This window comes from Anoplolepis gracilipes, chromosome 8, assembly GCF_047496725.1.
Source record: "Anoplolepis gracilipes chromosome 8, ASM4749672v1, whole genome shotgun sequence".
Classification (NCBI taxonomy): domain Eukaryota; kingdom Metazoa; phylum Arthropoda; class Insecta; order Hymenoptera; family Formicidae; genus Anoplolepis; species Anoplolepis gracilipes.
Genome location: NC_132977.1, coordinates 2,276,078 through 2,295,669, shown reverse-complemented (window position 1 = coordinate 2,295,669; position 19,592 = coordinate 2,276,078). Strand labels below are relative to the sequence as shown.

The 19,592-nt window shown below is 27.8% G+C and overlaps 2 protein-coding genes across 2 annotated transcripts; one reads left to right on the top strand and one right to left on the bottom strand.

The window, feature by feature from the left end:
- Positions 1-844: 844 nt before the first annotated feature.
- LOC140668298 (uncharacterized) lies at positions 845-3,424 on the bottom strand. The gene is made up of 2 exons (XM_072897193.1): positions 2,927-3,424; positions 845-2,076 (listed from the first exon to the last, which is right to left on the bottom strand). The coding sequence occupies exons 1-2, from the start codon at positions 3,001-3,003 to the stop codon at positions 1,368-1,370; spliced, it is 786 nt and encodes a 261-aa protein (XP_072753294.1). The 5' UTR covers positions 3,004-3,424; the 3' UTR covers positions 845-1,367.
- A 7,325-nt stretch (positions 3,425-10,749) lies between these two features.
- LOC140668920 (aminopeptidase Ey-like) lies at positions 10,750-19,515 on the top strand. Its single transcript, XM_072898255.1, has 14 exons — positions 10,750-10,782; positions 11,087-11,667; positions 12,751-13,197; positions 13,832-14,021; positions 14,548-14,698; positions 15,155-15,241; positions 15,410-15,491; positions 16,053-16,453; positions 16,922-17,202; positions 18,021-18,217; positions 18,344-18,673; positions 18,766-18,835; positions 18,930-19,034; positions 19,187-19,515. The coding sequence occupies exons 2-14, from the start codon at positions 11,120-11,122 to the stop codon at positions 19,310-19,312; spliced, it is 3,015 nt and encodes a 1,004-aa protein (XP_072754356.1). The 5' UTR covers positions 10,750-10,782; positions 11,087-11,119; the 3' UTR covers positions 19,313-19,515.
- Positions 19,516-19,592: the final 77 nt, after the last annotated feature.

The following is a 19,592-nucleotide window of genomic DNA, read 5'->3' as shown; positions in this document are numbered from 1 at the left end:
CTTATTAGGAAAACACTTCGGACGTATCGTTCCCGCATATACTTTTATTTGCAAATAATGTTTATTAAATTATACGGCGACCTAACAAAGGGCGAGATCGGCGCTTTTACGCATATTGTACTTATAATTAATGAAAATTACGTTCTCAATTAATCGTGGATTTCGTGCGATTCTTCGGAGAGAAAGACTCTATCGTCGTGGCTCCGCTCAAATAAATAAATTTTTCGGTAAATCTGTGATATAAGGACAAATCTTTCTCTCTCTCTCTCTTTCTCTCTCTCTCTCTCTCTCTCTCTCTCTCTCTCTCTCTCTCACTCACTCACTCACTCACTCACTCACTCACTCACTCACTCACTCACTCACTCAGTCACTCACTTTGATACAAAGATCGACATTGTCTCGCGGTAGCCACGAAAGCGTCATACCACTAAAAAAAAAGGATAGCCATTATCCACGATGTAATCGTTTAAAAAACGGAACTGTTTCACATGATGCGCATATCAAATAGCCAAGAATATTTTCTCATACGCCCGGCTCTCTTTCGTTCGAGTTTTCTTCACATCGTACACCATCGTGCGTCAACGTGCATTTTCATTCGTATTGTATCTAAAGCGAAAACGATCAATACACTGTTGTCATTGTTTATATACCAAAGCTTATTAAGTAACTTAATGATTACTTTATATTATTATTAATTGTCATAAGCCTATGCAGATAAATATATTATGTATCATATTAATATCGCACCTTTATTAACGTGTGTTTTAGAGGAAGTTTTTTTTTTACTCGCGTAGGACAGAAATTTTATTTATTAATTAAATAATTAATGCGAGATGAAGTATATGCAAAAATACAGAAATGTACGTATAAAAATATCTATTGTGTGGGTGCTCGATAAATACTTAGATAGTAATTTTCAGTTTATGCGATTTATTCTAAAACCAATTACTCTTTTCTCATAATACAAAAGTTTCTTTTTTAAATACAGATAATATAATATATATTCCATATATTCCCTTTTATATACTAAAGAAAACAAGTAGTGCGCAGACAATGAAAGGAAGATAAAGAAATATATAAAAAAGAAAGTATGTCCCTACCTCGCTATATTTTCAAATACAATATTTTAAAGTTGGAAATTATACACAAATTGAAGCAAAAATAAAAATATCACTTTTCTCTCTTTTTCTTTTGCCAATGTTGTTTGTTATAAATATACATTACAAAATAATTTAGTGAATTAAATTAAACACAAACAGAGAGATATGATATCATATAAAGAATGAAACATACACAGTTTGAAATAACTGTGCGTGAAAAGAAAGTCTGTATCGGATATATGCATAATTCAAGATACTTTACAGTTATTAAGTGTACATCATCTCCGCCATGTGCGACATCTTCTTTGGAATATGGACGAACTCTTCGAAGTAGCCGGCTAGTTCGCCGATTGTGACGTCGCTCGACGAGGGTGGCGATATACGTGCCTGTACCGAACAAGTGTTCGGCGAACTCGACAATTGTTGGCCAGGCGAGCCGCTACTCGCATCTGACTGTCCGGTTGCCGTTCGTTGTTCTCCACCACCTGGGCCAGGGCCTCTCTTCAGATTCGGCATCGTGTTACTGCGAGCACGCTGAAAACTGCCGGTCTCACATTCGTCATCCTGAATACTAGTGTCATCCTTGGCCTGCCTACAATCTTTACTGATTTTCAACGCCTTGAAGTCCTTCATGACTGATTTAGGATCGATTATCTTGGAATTTTTAGGGGGAATACTGAGTTTACATGTGTCTTTGAACAACGTATCCACTGAATTATCACTAAGACCGCTGGTTCCAGGAGCGCTTAACTTTAGAATAGCCTCCCTAAGGACAATGCTCCTCTTGGTCTTCTCGACTGCTCTCTCATTCTTAGACGGCTTGAAGTTCGTTGTACTTTTAATGCCCTTTGGACTGATTGAGAACATGGTAGGCCTGTTGGGCATTGATCTCCTTCGAAATAAGTAGCTGCTATCAGAAGTTTCGCCAAATATCTTGAATAGATTTATCAACTTTGATTTGTCTGTCGCTGCGATGCTGTAATGAAAGAAGAGAATGAGAAATTACTTTGCAAGAGAAGATACATCATAAAAATGTAGATAATAAATTTGCTAAAATGTCTTATTTATGATCTTTACTCTGGAAATAACTCTGGAATTTACTCTGGAAAATTTTTTTCTTCAATACATTTTTAACAGCTGTGAAAAATAAGGAAACAGAAAAGAATTTACAACAAGAAATATTTATCTTCATTGGAGATATATAAGTTTCTATCCATCATTTATAAAAATATTATTATATCTTTTAAATAATTCATATTTCATAATTTACTAATGTCACTCTTTCCCTCACTGATGTTTTCTGTTTTGCTAAGACTATTATCAACGCTATTGAGTTATTTCCAGCATCGCGGGATCTCGATGTCTACAAATCTAAAAATAGAGCATCTAAAATATTTTCTTGACTAGAATCGAGAGAGAAGACTTTATTCGGCCAATACCATCGTGCAAATCGTAAGAATCCGATACGCAAACGACGTTTCTCGACGAACGAAACACTTTCATGCGTGTGATTGCAAATGTACCATGACGTTATGGTCAGACCTTGACCGCGATTGCAAAGAGTATACACAGTTGCAAAACATTTCGATAGCTCGATTGGTCAATAGAGGAAACACACTGATTGACAAAAAAAAAGAAAGACAAACTTAGACGCTAAGTAAGTAGTACAAAAGAACTTTTAAACGCAACATCGCTTAACAACACCCGTCATGTTTCGACGATCACGAACGTAAACGTGAAGAGGAAACGACTGTCAATGGAGAATTATCGTCGATTCTTCCAACGTTATTTCTCTCCATTGACAGGAAATTCATTGAGACACTTACTGCGGACAACTCGTGGAACGACGATCAATCTCGAGCCTCTGCAGACGCGCCGGCAGCACGTCGTCCTCGTCGCCCATACTCGTCACTTGGCTACCGAGCTATTTTCAGCGAGAGCGTCGCATCAGATTTGACAGACGCGTCAAATTTCGAAAGGATCCCGAATAAACACAACAAACTGCGACGACGAATAGGTTAGAATACAGACAGCAGGGATGACGATGACGACATAGGATGCAACCGATGTACGATGTACGATGGCGTTAGCAAGCGATTATTTCGTGCCCTTGTGACGATTACTAGTCGTCTCCTTCACGTCGCTTATGACAATTCGCGTTCACTACTTCACGCGAACGTTGAGCCGACGTTCGCTAAAAACTACCAACGAACAGGTTTCCCGTCGAATCTGAGTTACGGAGGCGCGCGAACTCACGATCAATTAATCGCACGACGATGGCGTACGTAAATAAACACTGCTACTGCGCGGTATCGGAGATTGGAGACCAGCGACTCTCGAAGACACCGGAAGAAGATGGCATCTTAGATGGCGTTGCGCGAGAGATCGCGTCTTCCCATTGATTGAAATTCCCCGCGAAATTTTGATATAATTATACAGAAAATAGTGTTTTACGTCGACAGTTTATATATATATAAATTTATATTATGTGAGGGATTTTTTCTCATTTTTTCAAATTTTATTTTCTCTAAAAAGTGAAATGTCAAAATGCTCTACTAATAATTTTTTAATTATTCTTATTATTTTTTTCTCTATACGTGGCCAAAGATTACAAGAAAATGAAAATATGTATGGACACATTTTATATATAATTATATATATATATATATATATATATATATATATATATATATATATTTATATTTTATTATATGAATTTTTTCTCAGGATTTATTGCTATAAATCCGAATTTTATACACCTATAGTTATGAGAAATAATATATCAAATTTTATAAAAAGATGTTAAAGACTACGCACAACAAATGTGATTAAATGTTAAGTCAATAGTTTTTCTTATGCTTTTCACAATAGAAAATGAATTATTACCATTTTGTTCGACTTATAATGTTTCTTCAATCTTTCAAGCTTTTTTTTTAAATAATGTTTATCATATAATGATCCTTAACCTTTCGAAAGTTTACGTTATCTGAAACTAATAAAAAGTTTTCGAAATATTGCACTTGTTTTTTTCTCGTCTGAAGTATAATCAGAGATTATGTCATCGAACTAAAGATAACTCTGTGAATTTTTGTACGACGTGAAAAAATGCACGTTTGTGACGATCATAATAAAAGATTGCAAACATTCGTGTCGTTATTAAATGCCCGAGAGAGAAAGAGAAAAAAAGAGAATTAAATAATTTCAGGACATTATTAGAGTGACATTTTGTAAAATTATAATTCTGAGTTTCGTGTATAAACCGATCCCGTATATAAGATATTCGATGATTCAGTGGGCGAACTCGCTACATGCTGACGCGCTTTCGCGGCCTAACTTTATTTTAGCGTGTGGTTAAAACATTTACGAATTCTCTCCTCTGCTGCTCTGAAAAGCATGGAAGCTAGGAAAAAAAACGGCTAATCTCTATTTCTAAAAGCGAGCGTTGCATTTTGAATTGTTTCCAATACAAAGTTGTTTGTACAGTATTATCGAAACAGAGAGGGAGAGAGAAAGAGAGAAATTGATTGAAATATTGAAGTATTACACACAGCAAGGAAATTTATTTCTTTTCTTTCCAGGTAGCAAGCACATGTCATTTTGACGTAGAAAACTGGTCATTTCTGGTTCAATGACGTCACGTGACCAAATAATGTCTAATTTAAAATGTCTTTTTTATGAAGTCTTATATCGCGATTCTTAAGTCATTATTATAAATCACCTAAGTATTACTATTTTTATTATTAAGTATTACTATTTTTTAACTAAAAACTCATTTAATTTTTTATAATATTTTAAATTATTAAAACAATTTTGTGTATAATTTTGATATTCACAATTCTCTATACCTCAGGGCCCTAACATGATTTTTCTCTATAACCTGAGACTTGATGATCATGACATTTGATCATGAATCTTTTTCTCTAGCGTGAACTCGTGAAAAGTGAAAAGTTTCATTAACGAATTCTCAATATTTGTGAATGAATTTTTTATTTCTTACGAGTTCACGCTAGAGGAAAAGATTCATGATCACATGTCATTAAACCGTCACTAATAGGTCTAAAATGGTCTTAAAGTTACGTCTTTTTAACGTCTTGAAATGTCGTCATTGGTCTGTGACATTAGTCCGTCATTTTTCCCTCATTACATCACGTCATATTTGGTTTCGAACTGATATATTTTGACGTCAAAAGTCGTGTGCTTGCTACCTGGATTCTTTGCTGGTATTATTTGTAATTCCAATAGAAACATATTTTATTTTGTGATAATGCGTCTAAATTTGGTATACGAATAAATTTATATTTCGAAAACGGAGAAAGAACAATCGTTGTAGAAACAAAAATTAAATTTTTTTTCGAAATACGATTTTCATGAGAAATGTTGAGAAATAGAAAGTTTAATAATTTTGAGAATACCAGACTCTTTTGCGATAAATGCACTGAAACGAAAAGCGCCATAAATTCTATATACATGTTATACGTATACACATATACATATTATATATTTCTACACTTGAGATGTGTCCAGGAATAGAACAGTAACCATTAGTGGTTTTTTTTACTAGCCTTTTTAGATATTTTTTTAACAAATTAGAAATATGCTTACCTAGTGTCACATTACCTATATATTAAATCTTAAAAAAAATCTCCTAGGCTTTCAATTTAGATTTTTTTTCTTTTCTATTTGACAGAGGTATTTCATATAAATATTATAAAAACTACGAAAAAGAACGTGAAAGAAATTGTCTATGGCATATGGTAGATATGGATATAGCAGTATTATTTATTGCCATGTTATACGGCATAGACGTCTTTTCTTTTTTGTACATAAAATTGCTGATTAAAAGGCGACAATTGAAAGATATAAAGAATATCGAAAATTTTAGAGCGGCAAGAAAGTTTGAAAATTTAGTCATTTAATCGGTTAGAAATGAGCCCTGGCGTCATGCCAAAATTTCGTCTACATTAACACGCAACGAAGTTTCCGAATGACATCGGGATACAGATGCACATTGCACCTACGCATATCCGTTGCAACGGTAGGAGGCGATCACCCGGCGAATCGCCGGCGCGGAACGCCACGTTATTCTTACGGTAAAGTTATATTTTTCACCGTTATTAGGCTCTGGTGATCTTTATGGATTGCACACGCGTCGTATTTTCTCCGACAAATCAACACTTTATGCAATTTTGCGTTACTGATGCACTCTCGTGCGGCACTTGATACATTTGAAAGTGGCTATTAAATGAATGTAAATTGAATCGTTCTACGAGAGGTGATAAATTCTTTGGTTAATTCTTTGGAGAATGATATTCCTGTCACCTTAAAAGCGATTGATTTAAGATTGAATTCAGATTGGTTTAAGATTTAAAGTTAAACAAGATGTATCGTAAAAAATAGTTTGCTATGTAAATTCAATATTCTGAATATATTGAACATTTAGTAAGAATTTAAAAAGTAAGCAAATTTTAAAATTAAATATAGTAATAAGTAAATTGATTTAATTTATTTTATAATATGTAAATAAAAAGAAAACTTGTACGTTCTGCATTCAAAAATTGTTTTTAATTTTTTTATAACATAAAAAATATTAAAAATTTATAACTAAAATATTTTATATATTTTATATTTTTATAACAAAAAATGGCATTTCAAAAAAATCAAAATTGCTAAACTTCATTGAACTGAAATTATCAAATTCTTATAACTCTGAAAATATATAAGAAACAGTATAGTTAAAATTAAAGATAATGTTATTTAAATTAAGATATATTTAACATACGAAATTATCCGGAAGTCATTGATGTAAGACGCTTTACGGACGTGCAGGAAGTTATGTGGCACATTTACGGCTACGGATATAGCAAGCTAATTAAAGAATTGGGGAGATACACTTGCAACCGGATGCGGCAGGATATATATCATCGGGTTAGGATTATTCGGATAAGTGTAGCATAAGCGAAATGGTGTGAATAAACTCAGACCGTTCCGTAATTTTTTTATCGAACGATCCATAATTATCCAGATGTGATTGCATTCTATAGTATAAATTGTTTAGCAACTGTTTGCACAATTATAACGCTTTTTCTCAGTTTAATTGCATCTACGACTACAATAAATATGAAAAACATTAATTAATTAATAGAAAAGTTAATTAATTTGTTTATTAATAAAGGTAGAATTTTGAAGCGTAATAGTGCCGAAAATGATAGCGTACTTAAGCATAAAAATAAAAATACACATCTAAAAATTATTTATTGCTATTTAAATAGGTTTACAAAAAAGTTAATCGTAATAACTAAATTTAATCAATTTCAATCATTTTGGACACTGAATCGCATTATAATAAGCGCCTTATTTCTGAAATGTTGCATATTAAAAAACAGCGCAACAGTTTAAACCTGTAGACCGATACCGAATGTTTATCTGATGTGTATAACAATATTATTGACAAACTCTCTGCTTTGTTACATCAACAACAATAGTATAAATAACGCTTGTAATAGATGAACAACGACGTTAGTTTGCCTTCCTCTGGGCTCAGTGCTCTCTCTTGATCAACTCTTTATTACGATTATATTTACCGATACATCAGATCATTATGTTTTTAAGTAAGTCAAATATAATTTGTTAATTACGTTGCATTGAACAATAATTATTAATTTTTTATTTTACACTAGTTTGTAGTTTTATGACTACTCTTTAGTTTCGTATATATATAATTTGTCATAGAATCTGCACTTTACATCGGATTAAAAGGCGTTGTAATAATGTATTTAAATGTCGGTACTCCTCGTAACCAACCAATTAGAGAGGTCAACACTTCTTGTTACCGTAGAAGTTACGCAATATAACGTTTTTATACTATGATGGCCGACTATTATTCTCAACAATTTTACCGTTAATATTAAATAATTTTATACTTCTGACTTTCTGCGGTTAAATTATTATATATTTTTTTATACACTTTTATTATTATTGCTATTACTTTTTTGCGTTTGTTATATCCATTGGCGTTGAAGAGGGCCTGAATAATCAAGCCGAAACGTTGGCCTTATTATCGAAATTTTGTCCTTATGCAATTTGCTTTCTTATTTTTATATTATCTTTCATCGTTAATTTGTTTCATTCTAAATTTAGTTATTGCGATTAACTTTTTCGTAAACCTATTTAATTAGCAATAAATAATTTTTAGATGTGTATTTTTATTTTTATGCTTAAGTACGTTATCATTTTCGGCTCTATTACGCTTCAAGATTCTACCTTTATTAATTTTTAATTATTGAGCCTGTTTACCATTGTATTTAATTTTTTCATGTTGATACAATAAATTAATCTCTCAATTTAGAAAGAATAACCATCCACCTAACTCAAAAAATTTTAACGAATTGTAAAACACAATAAAATTATCTACTTGGTATATTTTCAACCGTGATCCGATAATTTGCATGTTTAACAGAAAGAAAAGCGAACAGTCTATATGAGCAATAGTACGTTTTATGTCAGAATTTCAAAAAGTACGAGCTCTCGTATGTACGTATTTACTTCATTTCATTGTAAAGGTACACAAATCACATTTCTAACGTATCTGTATTAGAGATGGATTTTCGAGTGTTCTGCTTATTCTATTATATAGTTTTCTTTTATATTGCTATCCTATTATATAGTAGTTTTCAAATAGTTCAAACATTTCCATGTTCTAAAGAATTCTAATCATTAGCAGCATTAAATAATTTTTTTATGAATTTTACCACTCAATAATTGTCAGTTTAAAATATATATCGCTATTTCCATCATATTTATGTGATAAATATTACTCGATTTTTTCAGTCTTTTGTCTATTCTATTACAGCTTTCTATAGTTTTGATTATATTTTTTTCATTTTCTAAAAAGTTCTAATGATGATGATTAGAAATGTTACATAATTCATTCATGTACTTTATCCAAGAAAATAATATCCTTCTTGTATATTTTACTCAATACTTTATCATTCGATTATTTAAATATAATTCGGATTTAGAAAACGACGCGTAGTAAAACAATCAAATAAAAAAAATAATTAACATAAGGAAAAGTCTTGTGATATACATATAATCTTGTAATGATCGTTTAATTAATAATTATTCTATATTTTAAAATATTTCTATAATTTAATTACTTCGCATATATGAATATATATAGAAGTACGTTTTTCATTTTTTTCTTTCTTACAATTGATTTTACGAGATAATAATCATCAAAAATTTTTAATATTTTTAAATTCTAAATAATTCATAATAATTAAATTATTTTTTTATATAAAATATTATTTTACATAAATTTAATTTTTAATAATTAAATTAAGAAAATAAATTAATTTTTTAATATTTAATTTTATTTTTAATTTTATTTTTATACTTTAATTCTTTTTATAAACCAGATCTATTTTTTTATTTTCCAAACAGTATGAACGTAAGAAATGTATTTTAAAAATTTTGATATATACCTTTCTGCTTTTGTTCCTATATACCCAAAACATCATTAAAATGTATATTAAAATAATAAAACAGAATTTTAAAAGTGTAAAGATAAAAAAAATTAACAATTACAGACATAGGAAAACATAAATATTTTTTTATATTGCTTATTAAATTGTGTATAAAAATTAAAAAAATATATGATACATAAATATTTAAATAGTAACATAGTCAATTCTAAAAATATGGACATAAATATTATTTTGAAACTAAATTTAGTAGTACTTGACAATTTACCTAATTATGTATTGATGTCTTATAATGTGTTATCTCGACATTGGTTTTATTTACTTCTTGAAACAGTAAACTTACAATAATATAAATATAACAGTTGGTTATCGGCTCAGTACACGGACAGTAGTGAAGTGTTATAATTAATTCTTGTAAGGAAAGAAATTGTATTGTAATTAGCATAGCATTTTTAATATACAAGGTGAGTCACTAGAAACAAAATATTATCCATTATCTCTGAAAGTATTATTTCTCTCTTTGAAGATATATAAATGATATACGGAACGCAATTTAAATAATACTAAAGTATGAACACATGATCAACAAATCTTAATTTCTTTAAATTATCATTTTCAAAATTGTTAACATTTATTCATTTCTTTTATTCTTTTTGTTTTTTCTTTTTTTTCAATAGAACGTTATATATTTTTTGTAAAAACATGTAATCAATAATTTGCAAGATTACTCCAAAGTCAATTAAATATTTGAAACACACTTATTCAAACAAGTATTAAACAAATCATAAACGTTTATTTGCTCTCGTTGTTTAAAAATTCTGCGTAGTATGTAATATAAAACATTCGAATCGTCTTTGATCTAGTTTGTGTGTGTGTGTGTGTGTGTGTGTGTGTGTGTGTGTGTGTGTGTATGTATATATTGTGTGTATACATATTTGAAAAAACATACCAAAAACAACAAAAAGAAATAGCAAGTAATGTAAGTTGAACGACCAAACTAGCCAATAATATCTTTATTTAATATTAAAACGACGTTTCGACCTTTTCAAGTTTAACTACAATGAATAACAAATAAATTATAAATTGAACCAAGACGGTAAACGCAATAAATCAATCAAAAAAAAAAAAAAAAAAAAAAACCAAATAAATTTAGTACATACATTCGAGTGAACAAAGATGTATATCAATGTGTTGTACAGGTAGTAGTTGCTATTAATTGAGTACTAGCGATTGGAATTTAATAATTTGGAACAAAAAGAAATTTAATTTTCCGTTGGTTGTTTATTCCTTGCTAGTTAGCTAAAATCATAATTGTCTAAGAAACAACAAATATTGAAAATAACATATTGATAAACACAGAGTGGTCTGTTACACAAATATTTATCACGATGGATATATCTAATTATTCGAGAAACTAATTTTAAGAAAATTAATAGTTTATAGATTTGTTTACTGTAAAATTTTTTGTTTAAATTTTATTTTATATTTGTTTTTTTGTTCAAGAGGGACAATTGTTACAGATACTTAAAAATTGATATGGCATTTTTAAAACTGTTACTTTATGGCGAGCTCATATTTATTATTACTGCAATATCTCTCTCTGTTGATGAAAATATGGACAAGTCGGCGATTCACTTTAATAACTATTCTATAGTGCCGACGAATTACAATGTCAAGCTGAAATTATACTCTAAACATTATAGGAACATAGATAAAACATATAAAACGTATAATATAGAGATAGAAAAACATCTAGCAGCAAACAGTAGCTTCGTCCTCTATGGCGAATTGAATGTGGATTTCGCTATTGTTCATCCAATTTCTAAAATAAGTTTAAATTCATCAAGATCAATAGAGTATTTATATGGAATATTGACAATAAAAGATACTCAGTTTACTATAATATTATCTAGGCAGGATTTTGATTGTGATAGTGTAACGCAAATTTGCGTTCTTCATTTCGACAAGAAATTACAATCTATAAGTTACACACTGCATGTAGAGTATCTCAATGCAATTAATAACACGGAAAACATTCTTATTTCTTCGAAATTCGTGCATACAAACAGCTTAAAATTTTTAGCGTGAGTAAATGTTAATAGGTTGAGAGTACATTGAATATGAGTTTTTGTCATATTTCACTTTTATCTATTACTATCTCATTTTTAATATTTACTTTATAATATGTCACTCATTAATATGTATATATCATCATAAAATCTTAAACAACTTTTGAGTACACTGACATTCAATCTTATTTATTAAATATATATTACATATTACATGAAATATGTAAACAAAAAATATATATTATTATAGAAAGCCCAGCTAACAAAAGTCGTCATTTTGAGGGTAGAAAGGCTAATTTTGACATCTTTTTGACGTCAAAGTAACTCTTTTTGCTATCTGAAAATTGAATAATTTAGATAATGTAACAATTTATATTTTATTTTGTGACGTATGTGCATGAAATAAATTATAGACTCTCAGTACTTTCTTACGCGTACATGCACGTGCAGCATGCACACACGTGCGCACGCGCACGCACTCACAGGCGCACGCGCGCGCGTGCACTCCCGCACATGAAAATGTAAAAAGAATCAATTTGTTACACAAATCATGTAATACGATTTACTTAATCGTTATTTTTTAATTTAAAATTTTTAAAAGTCTTATTGTTACAATTTGTATCTTAAAATATAATTTTATAATCTTTTTCTATCACAACGATCATTCGCATCATACAATAAACAACCTGTATAATACAATACTCAATACAAAAAGACTTACTAAATAATATCCAATAGGGTCTAAAAAATATTGTTTTTTTAAGCAGATATATATACGTTTGTGAACGTATATATGTTTGTATATACAAACATATATACGTTCACAAACGTTATACTACTGATATCTAATAGTATGTAACTATGCACAGTGTCAGTTGCGCGGCACTGATTAAATAAATTTTACTTCCTTCTACGTCTAAAGTTGTAAAAGATATAAAACTTTTTGATTTATATTTCATTAGAAAATAATGCTATGTAATTGATGGACATGAATTAAGACACAACTTTTATTATTAAATTCTATCTGTTATATTAAGGATGATTTAATACTATTGATAATTTAAAATTTATCACATTTAAATCAGTATTATTTCGTAGGTTGTCAAACGGAGAACATTTTCAGGCGATTGGAGCTCGACGATTGTTTCCATGTTGGGACGAGCCGACAATAAAAAGTACTTTCAAAATTTCCATAAAACATCATTATAATTATACAGTTTTTTCAAATATGCCAATAGAAACAGAAATTACAAAAGCAGATATGAAGAGAACATTTTTTAAAATCACTCCTGAAATGCCCACTTATCTCGTGACAGTTGTGATCTCGTCAGTACGATTTATATGTGACAAAAATAAGACAGATAGAGCCATTATATGGCATAGACCCGAATTGCAACATGAATTAAAATTTGCTCTAATGGTTGCTAACAAAACAGTGACACTATTTGAATGGAAATGGAAGAATTTGAACATTTCAACAGTGCAAATTGTTGCAATTAACGGTTTGCCATACGATAATATAAAATGGAGACTTGTGCTAAATAGGTAAGACAAAAATTTTTTAAAATTTAATATATATATAATCAATTAATATTATTACAATTTTTGTAAGAATCAAAATTAGAAATCATATGTAAAATTATAACGCATAAAATACATATGTTAAAATATAACTTTGAAATGTAAAATTACATATACTTTTATGATTAATTATAAGTTGGTTTTAATAAATAACATATATGTCATGTATGTAACAATGTACACACACATCACTGTTCTTATATAATCTATTAACGTCAAGGAGAAAAACAATATGAATTATCATATTATTATATTATTCTGACGTTGCCGAAGATGATCCGAAGATAGATTGAAGATTTAAGATAGAAACTGCCAAATAAATGTTTTTCTTTATTAAAAAAAATCTGTGTTCTTATTTACACTCTTACGCATTGTGCAGGCTAATATTGTCTTTCTCCTTGACGTTATTAGTTTTATTCAAGAGCCTTACAAATTATTATTTTTATATAATCCGTATACAAAACAACATATGATTATGTCGTATCAGATATGCGTTTAGAAGACATTTTCAATTTTAGATAAAAAATATATTAAAATTAATTGCTTAAATTTAGCATTAATACCAAATACTTACAAATTTAATTACTATGTTTTTTAGAGAAATAGATATTATTTACGATGAAAATCTACATTCTGTTGCGCATAAAATAGAAGTGGCGCGATTGATAGCGCGTGAAACGATACATCAATGGTTCTGTAATTTAATCAATCCATTTTATTCATCTCACTTGTGGTTAATTGATGGTCTTACTACGTTATTTGGAATGTATGCTGTCCATTCTATCGAGGTATTTAATTATTTTATATATTTTTAATGATATTTTTAATGTATACTTTTATATTATACTTTTATTGTCATTTTATATATACTAATAGATAAAATACTTAAGATCATAAGCAAGTAACAAAAACTTAAAAGTTTTTAAAATATCTATAAATTACGTTACTACGTTAAATATGTCATAGAGAAAAACTAGTTAAGCTATATATATAAATTCTTTTCATATCTGTTAAGACTAAATTGTATGCTGAATGTCCAAAATTAAATCACTTTAAAATCTGCAATGTACAGAAAAATGTGAGCAAAAAATACATACATTTATGTGTTGTATTAAATTTCAATGATTTTAAATAGTTTCAATGACATGGCTGTTTCAAACATTACGTATTATTTTATAAAAAATTTTTATCATATTTTTTAATATTAATAAAAAACAAAGTTATGTTCAATAACTACGATTAGTGCATACTCTTAATATGAATATTTTATTCGATTAAATATTCACTTGATTATATGACAACTTTTATCTTTAGGATTACGAAAATTTCGAAATGATGGATTTATTTGTAGTTCAGTTTCAATATGAGTCTTTTCGTTTGGACAATCATTCTTTCTATCAATCATTTCTAACGGAAATCAATCTCATCGAAATTAACAAGCTTTCTTTTATTTCTCGTTATAAAGGTAAAACTTAATAAATATAGTTAAATAATTTCTTATAAATTTTGGAATATACATGTTGTAAGATACTATAGAACATAAATAATAAAGAAATATATTTCCAGTTTAATAATATATTAATTTTGCTATGACACAATATAAAATGTTGTAATAACAATATACTATATATATAATATATAGCTAAAAATCTAATTTTTTTAAATCAAATAAAATTATGGTGAGAGGATCGTAATTGCCTACACTCCCGATAGCCTACATACATTAGAGTGCACATGCAAGAATAAAAAATACAAATGTACCACTGGTCACGTCACATTATTGCACATAATACGTACACATTGCACACATGATATTATTGCATATGTATTTGTGCAATGTGTTCGTGCACAATTATGTCACATGTGCAATTTTATTTTTGTTTTTCTATTTTTTTTTCATGTACGCAATAATACGCATAAGCAATTGGGAATGTTGGCAATCAAAGCCCCTTTTTTTACGGACATAATAGAATATATTTTAAAAAACTTTTATATCATAATATATATCGTAAGTTTCCAACACTAAATTAATCATTACTTTTAGTTTGTGTGTGAAAGAAAGAATGCAAAACAAAATTATTAACTGTTAAAAAATTTACAAATAATGTAATTGATTAATTCGGTTCCTGAAAGAGTTATATAGATATGTAATCACATTGTATTATGTAAATTTTAGCACCCTTAATATTGCGCACTCTATGGTGTCTAATTACTGATGAAGTGTTTTGGAAAAGTATCTACCGGTATATAAATAATCAGTAAGTATTATATATGCACATATGCTTATATAATTTTAATGTATTATTTACTTATGTGTTATAAAATCAGCATATTAAATATCGCAACTATGTAAGTTCTACAACATATATAAATTAAGTAATAATGAAAGTATATTAATTAAGTAAAGTAAATTTTTAGATTAGGAGAGCCAACTCCGATTAGTTGAAAATTCATATAAAACATGTATATATTGTATATATTGATTATGTATATATGTTGTCAAAAATCAAATATTAAGTAAATTAGTAAGGTTCGGTTATATAATTTTTTTTTTTATTATTAAAGCGAAAAAGAAGCAAAGTCCCTATCCTATCTATTCGTGTTGTGTAGTATCATTATAAAATACACAACTTTTCAAGATATATAATGTGCAAAAATTACGTGTGATAAATGAAATTTTTTTAGTTATAATTTTTTAAAAAACCACAAGTGACAGCTAAAATTTTTTGAACGTCATTCAGCGACATTGACAACATAGTATTGTCAAGATCAACGTAATCGGAGCTGGATCCCCTAATCTTAAATTTTTCCAAATACAGTTTTTACAATTACAGTACACTTACTTCGATGGATCCCGATGATTTCTGGACTGTTATGCAAATTACTGTAAATGAATCATATCCCGAGTTTGTTAGAAAAGACATGCCTCCTTTAAGAAGGATATTCGATGGTTTTACAAATTCTACGAATTATCCTGTGTTGAAAGTAGCACGAGATTATTCTAAAAATAGTGTGAATATAACAATAAAAAATTACGCTATACTTAAATACAATGATTTTTTGCTACCTGTGACATATACTACGCAAAATAACTTAAATTTTGGAAATCTTAAGTCTCCGCTTGACGATGATAGATTAATACTTATGTCATCGACAAAACCGAGTGAACAAATTTTTGTAAAAAATGATGGTTGGGTGATGTTCAATTTACAACAAGCTGGTAAATATTCATTAGTAAATTTATTGTATTATTACATAACTAAAGTTTTAAATCATTGTAATATTATATATAAAGCCTTTTGAATAAGAATTATATACACATTATAAAAAAAATACTTAAATATTATATAAATATATAGTAACATTACGTAATATTTGAGAAAATATTGTATGAAATATTCTCTGCTTTTTATGATCGATAAACGTGTAACAAATTCATTATGAATTTGTTTATTATTTAAGATAAAATCAATTTAAATTTATTCATAATTCCTTATATAGCTTAATTCTACACACAAATATTACACTAAAAAAATATTTTTCTTAATTAATACTATGATTTGTCTTTCTTTTATTTATAATTAGAATTACTCTAATATTTAAAATATTTGCATATAGTCATAAATATTATTTAATAAATTCTTAATTAAATGAGGATCTAATAATATATAAAATTTATTTACTTCAGGTTACTATCGCGTTAATTATGATGATATAAACTGGCAGAAAATTGCAGAATATTTGAACTCTGCAGAATATACGAAAGTACATGTTCTCAATCGTGCTAAAATCATCGAGGACGCATTCTATTTTATGATAACACGCCAACTCAATTCTTTCATATTCTGGAAATTGTCGAGTTACCTTGCACGTGAAACAAATTATACAGCGTGGTATCCTATGATCAAAGCTTTGGAATACATGTCGAAAATCTTTCCATTTCCAGATAAAAGAGTTCAATATGTCAAGGTAATAGATTTAATTATTATAATATAGAAAACTTTTTAGATTATTTAATGTCATATTTTATTTAAAAATTCGTAACATATACAAATACAAATATGTTTCATTATTTAGTAATCTTCTAATAAATATTAAATTCAAAGTTATGTAGCTCGTTCAATTGAAACATAAATAAGGACTTGTATGGAACAATTAGTCTATTAAATATATTTTAGTTGAACCTAATACGTACCTAATGTTTTTCAAAATATGAAAAACTATAGCATTCTTTTTCACTTTTATATTATAAAACTTTTTTTACAAACACATTTATTATTTTAATTTTTAATATCTTATGCGACCCAAAAACTTAAAAAGTTTTATAAAATTAAAACATAATTTTATAATTATATTATGTTTCATAATTAATAAAAAACCATTTTAAAAAATCTTCCGTAATAGATCCTTGTATTAATCTGATTATAAACTGATATTTCATAAAATTTATGTAGTACGAAAAGTAAATATAAAACTAATATTTTAAACACTGTAAACTAAAAAAAAATATAAATTTCAAATACATGTATTATACATGTCATAAATAAGAATATGATATCATGGAATATGTATGTTATGAAAAAAGTATATTAGATACATTTATGTATAAACATTTCTACAAATAATATGTAAGGATCGGTAACTTTGTATACGCGCATCATATATTGTTTAAAGTTTAATCTATATATTGGTGCATGCATCATAATATATGTATATAAAATTTTCATAAGTAATAATAAATGTATATTATATATACATCAGAATATATTTATATTATACAATTTTAGGACAAAATAAAAAAAATGTTGAGCGATCTACTTTGGAAAATAAAGTATTCTGAGGAAGAGTATTCTGAGGAAAATGATCTTACTAAGTGTCTAAGGCAAGAAGCTATTAAATGGGCATGTATTCTTGGTGACGTTGAATGTCAGAACACAGCAAATATTAAATTAATGAAATATATTACAAAGCAGGAAACAAAAAAGTAATTTTCCTAAACATTACTTTGAACGTTTTTGTATAACCAATGCAATGTTTAATATGTTTAAATAAAGATACAAAATTATACAGTTAAATATGTTTATATTAAAATTATTTTCGGATTTTATAGCCTTTTGTCATGGCAGAAACAATGGATTTACTGTAAAGGTTTGATGAGAGCAAGCCTACAATTTTGGGATATTGTGAAAAATAATTTGAAAGAACATTTTGTAGAACCTGATAATAGAGTTGCAGAATTTTTAGCTTGTACTCCAAATAAAAACATGATTAAATATTTAAAGGATGAATATTTAGAATTAACAAAGCTCGAACATAATAAAGCATATAATCAAATACATATCAAAAGTTATATTAATAGTTTTCTCTTTATTATTGCAAAGTATGCAAATCATAGTATGCTTTCGAAAATATTAACAGATATTATTAAATCAAAACCTAGGTAGAATAACTAAAACAAATTTTTTTTGTAAAACGTATGTTTTTTATAATTACGTTACGTATAAAAATGATATATTCTTTTTGTTCTTACAGAGATGTCAGTATGGTGTCAATATTTATTGTTATTGTTAACCATGTATATTCTGAGAAGCAATTAAACGAGGTAAATGTTATAAATTCAATTATGAGAGTTTTATTATTAAACTTATTCATATCTATATTTGCATATATATATACTGAAATAATTTTTTACATAGATCACCATCAACTTAACAGCTATCGTTCTGGCTGAAGTATATATAATAATGAGCAACAATGATGTTGACCGTTTATGCAAGAAAAACATAACTCTTCTTGATTCGGTAAATTTAATGAATTGAAAAATTAAACTTATTTTTATATTTAATTTTTATTAGTAAATTTATTAATTTTTTTATGTATGTCATATAAGTAGTATTGTCATTTAATTATTTTGGACCTTTAAGATGAGACAAAATTTATTGCACTGTTTTAGGTATTTGAGCAAGAAACTGTTTTAAACTTGCTGCTAAAATGGATGTCCTATATTAATCAGAAAATACAATTACGCTTGTCTCAAATCAGTGAGATAGAAACACAGATCAGAATTTTTGAGATTTAAAGGCAGTTAAGTACGAATGATCACAATTGCAGCAAAAAAGTTTTCTGACGATATATATTTTAAACGAATAATTTTAAACTGTATATATACACACACAATAGATACTTCTAGATATACAAATATATCGAATATATAGATTTTTATGTAAGCTTAAATTTTATTAATAATTATTTATGTAATGATAATGTTTAATAATATATATAACAATAATAGATGCTTAATATTAAAAGCATAATATTTTGTTAATATTATTCTTAATATTATTATATAATTTTTTTAA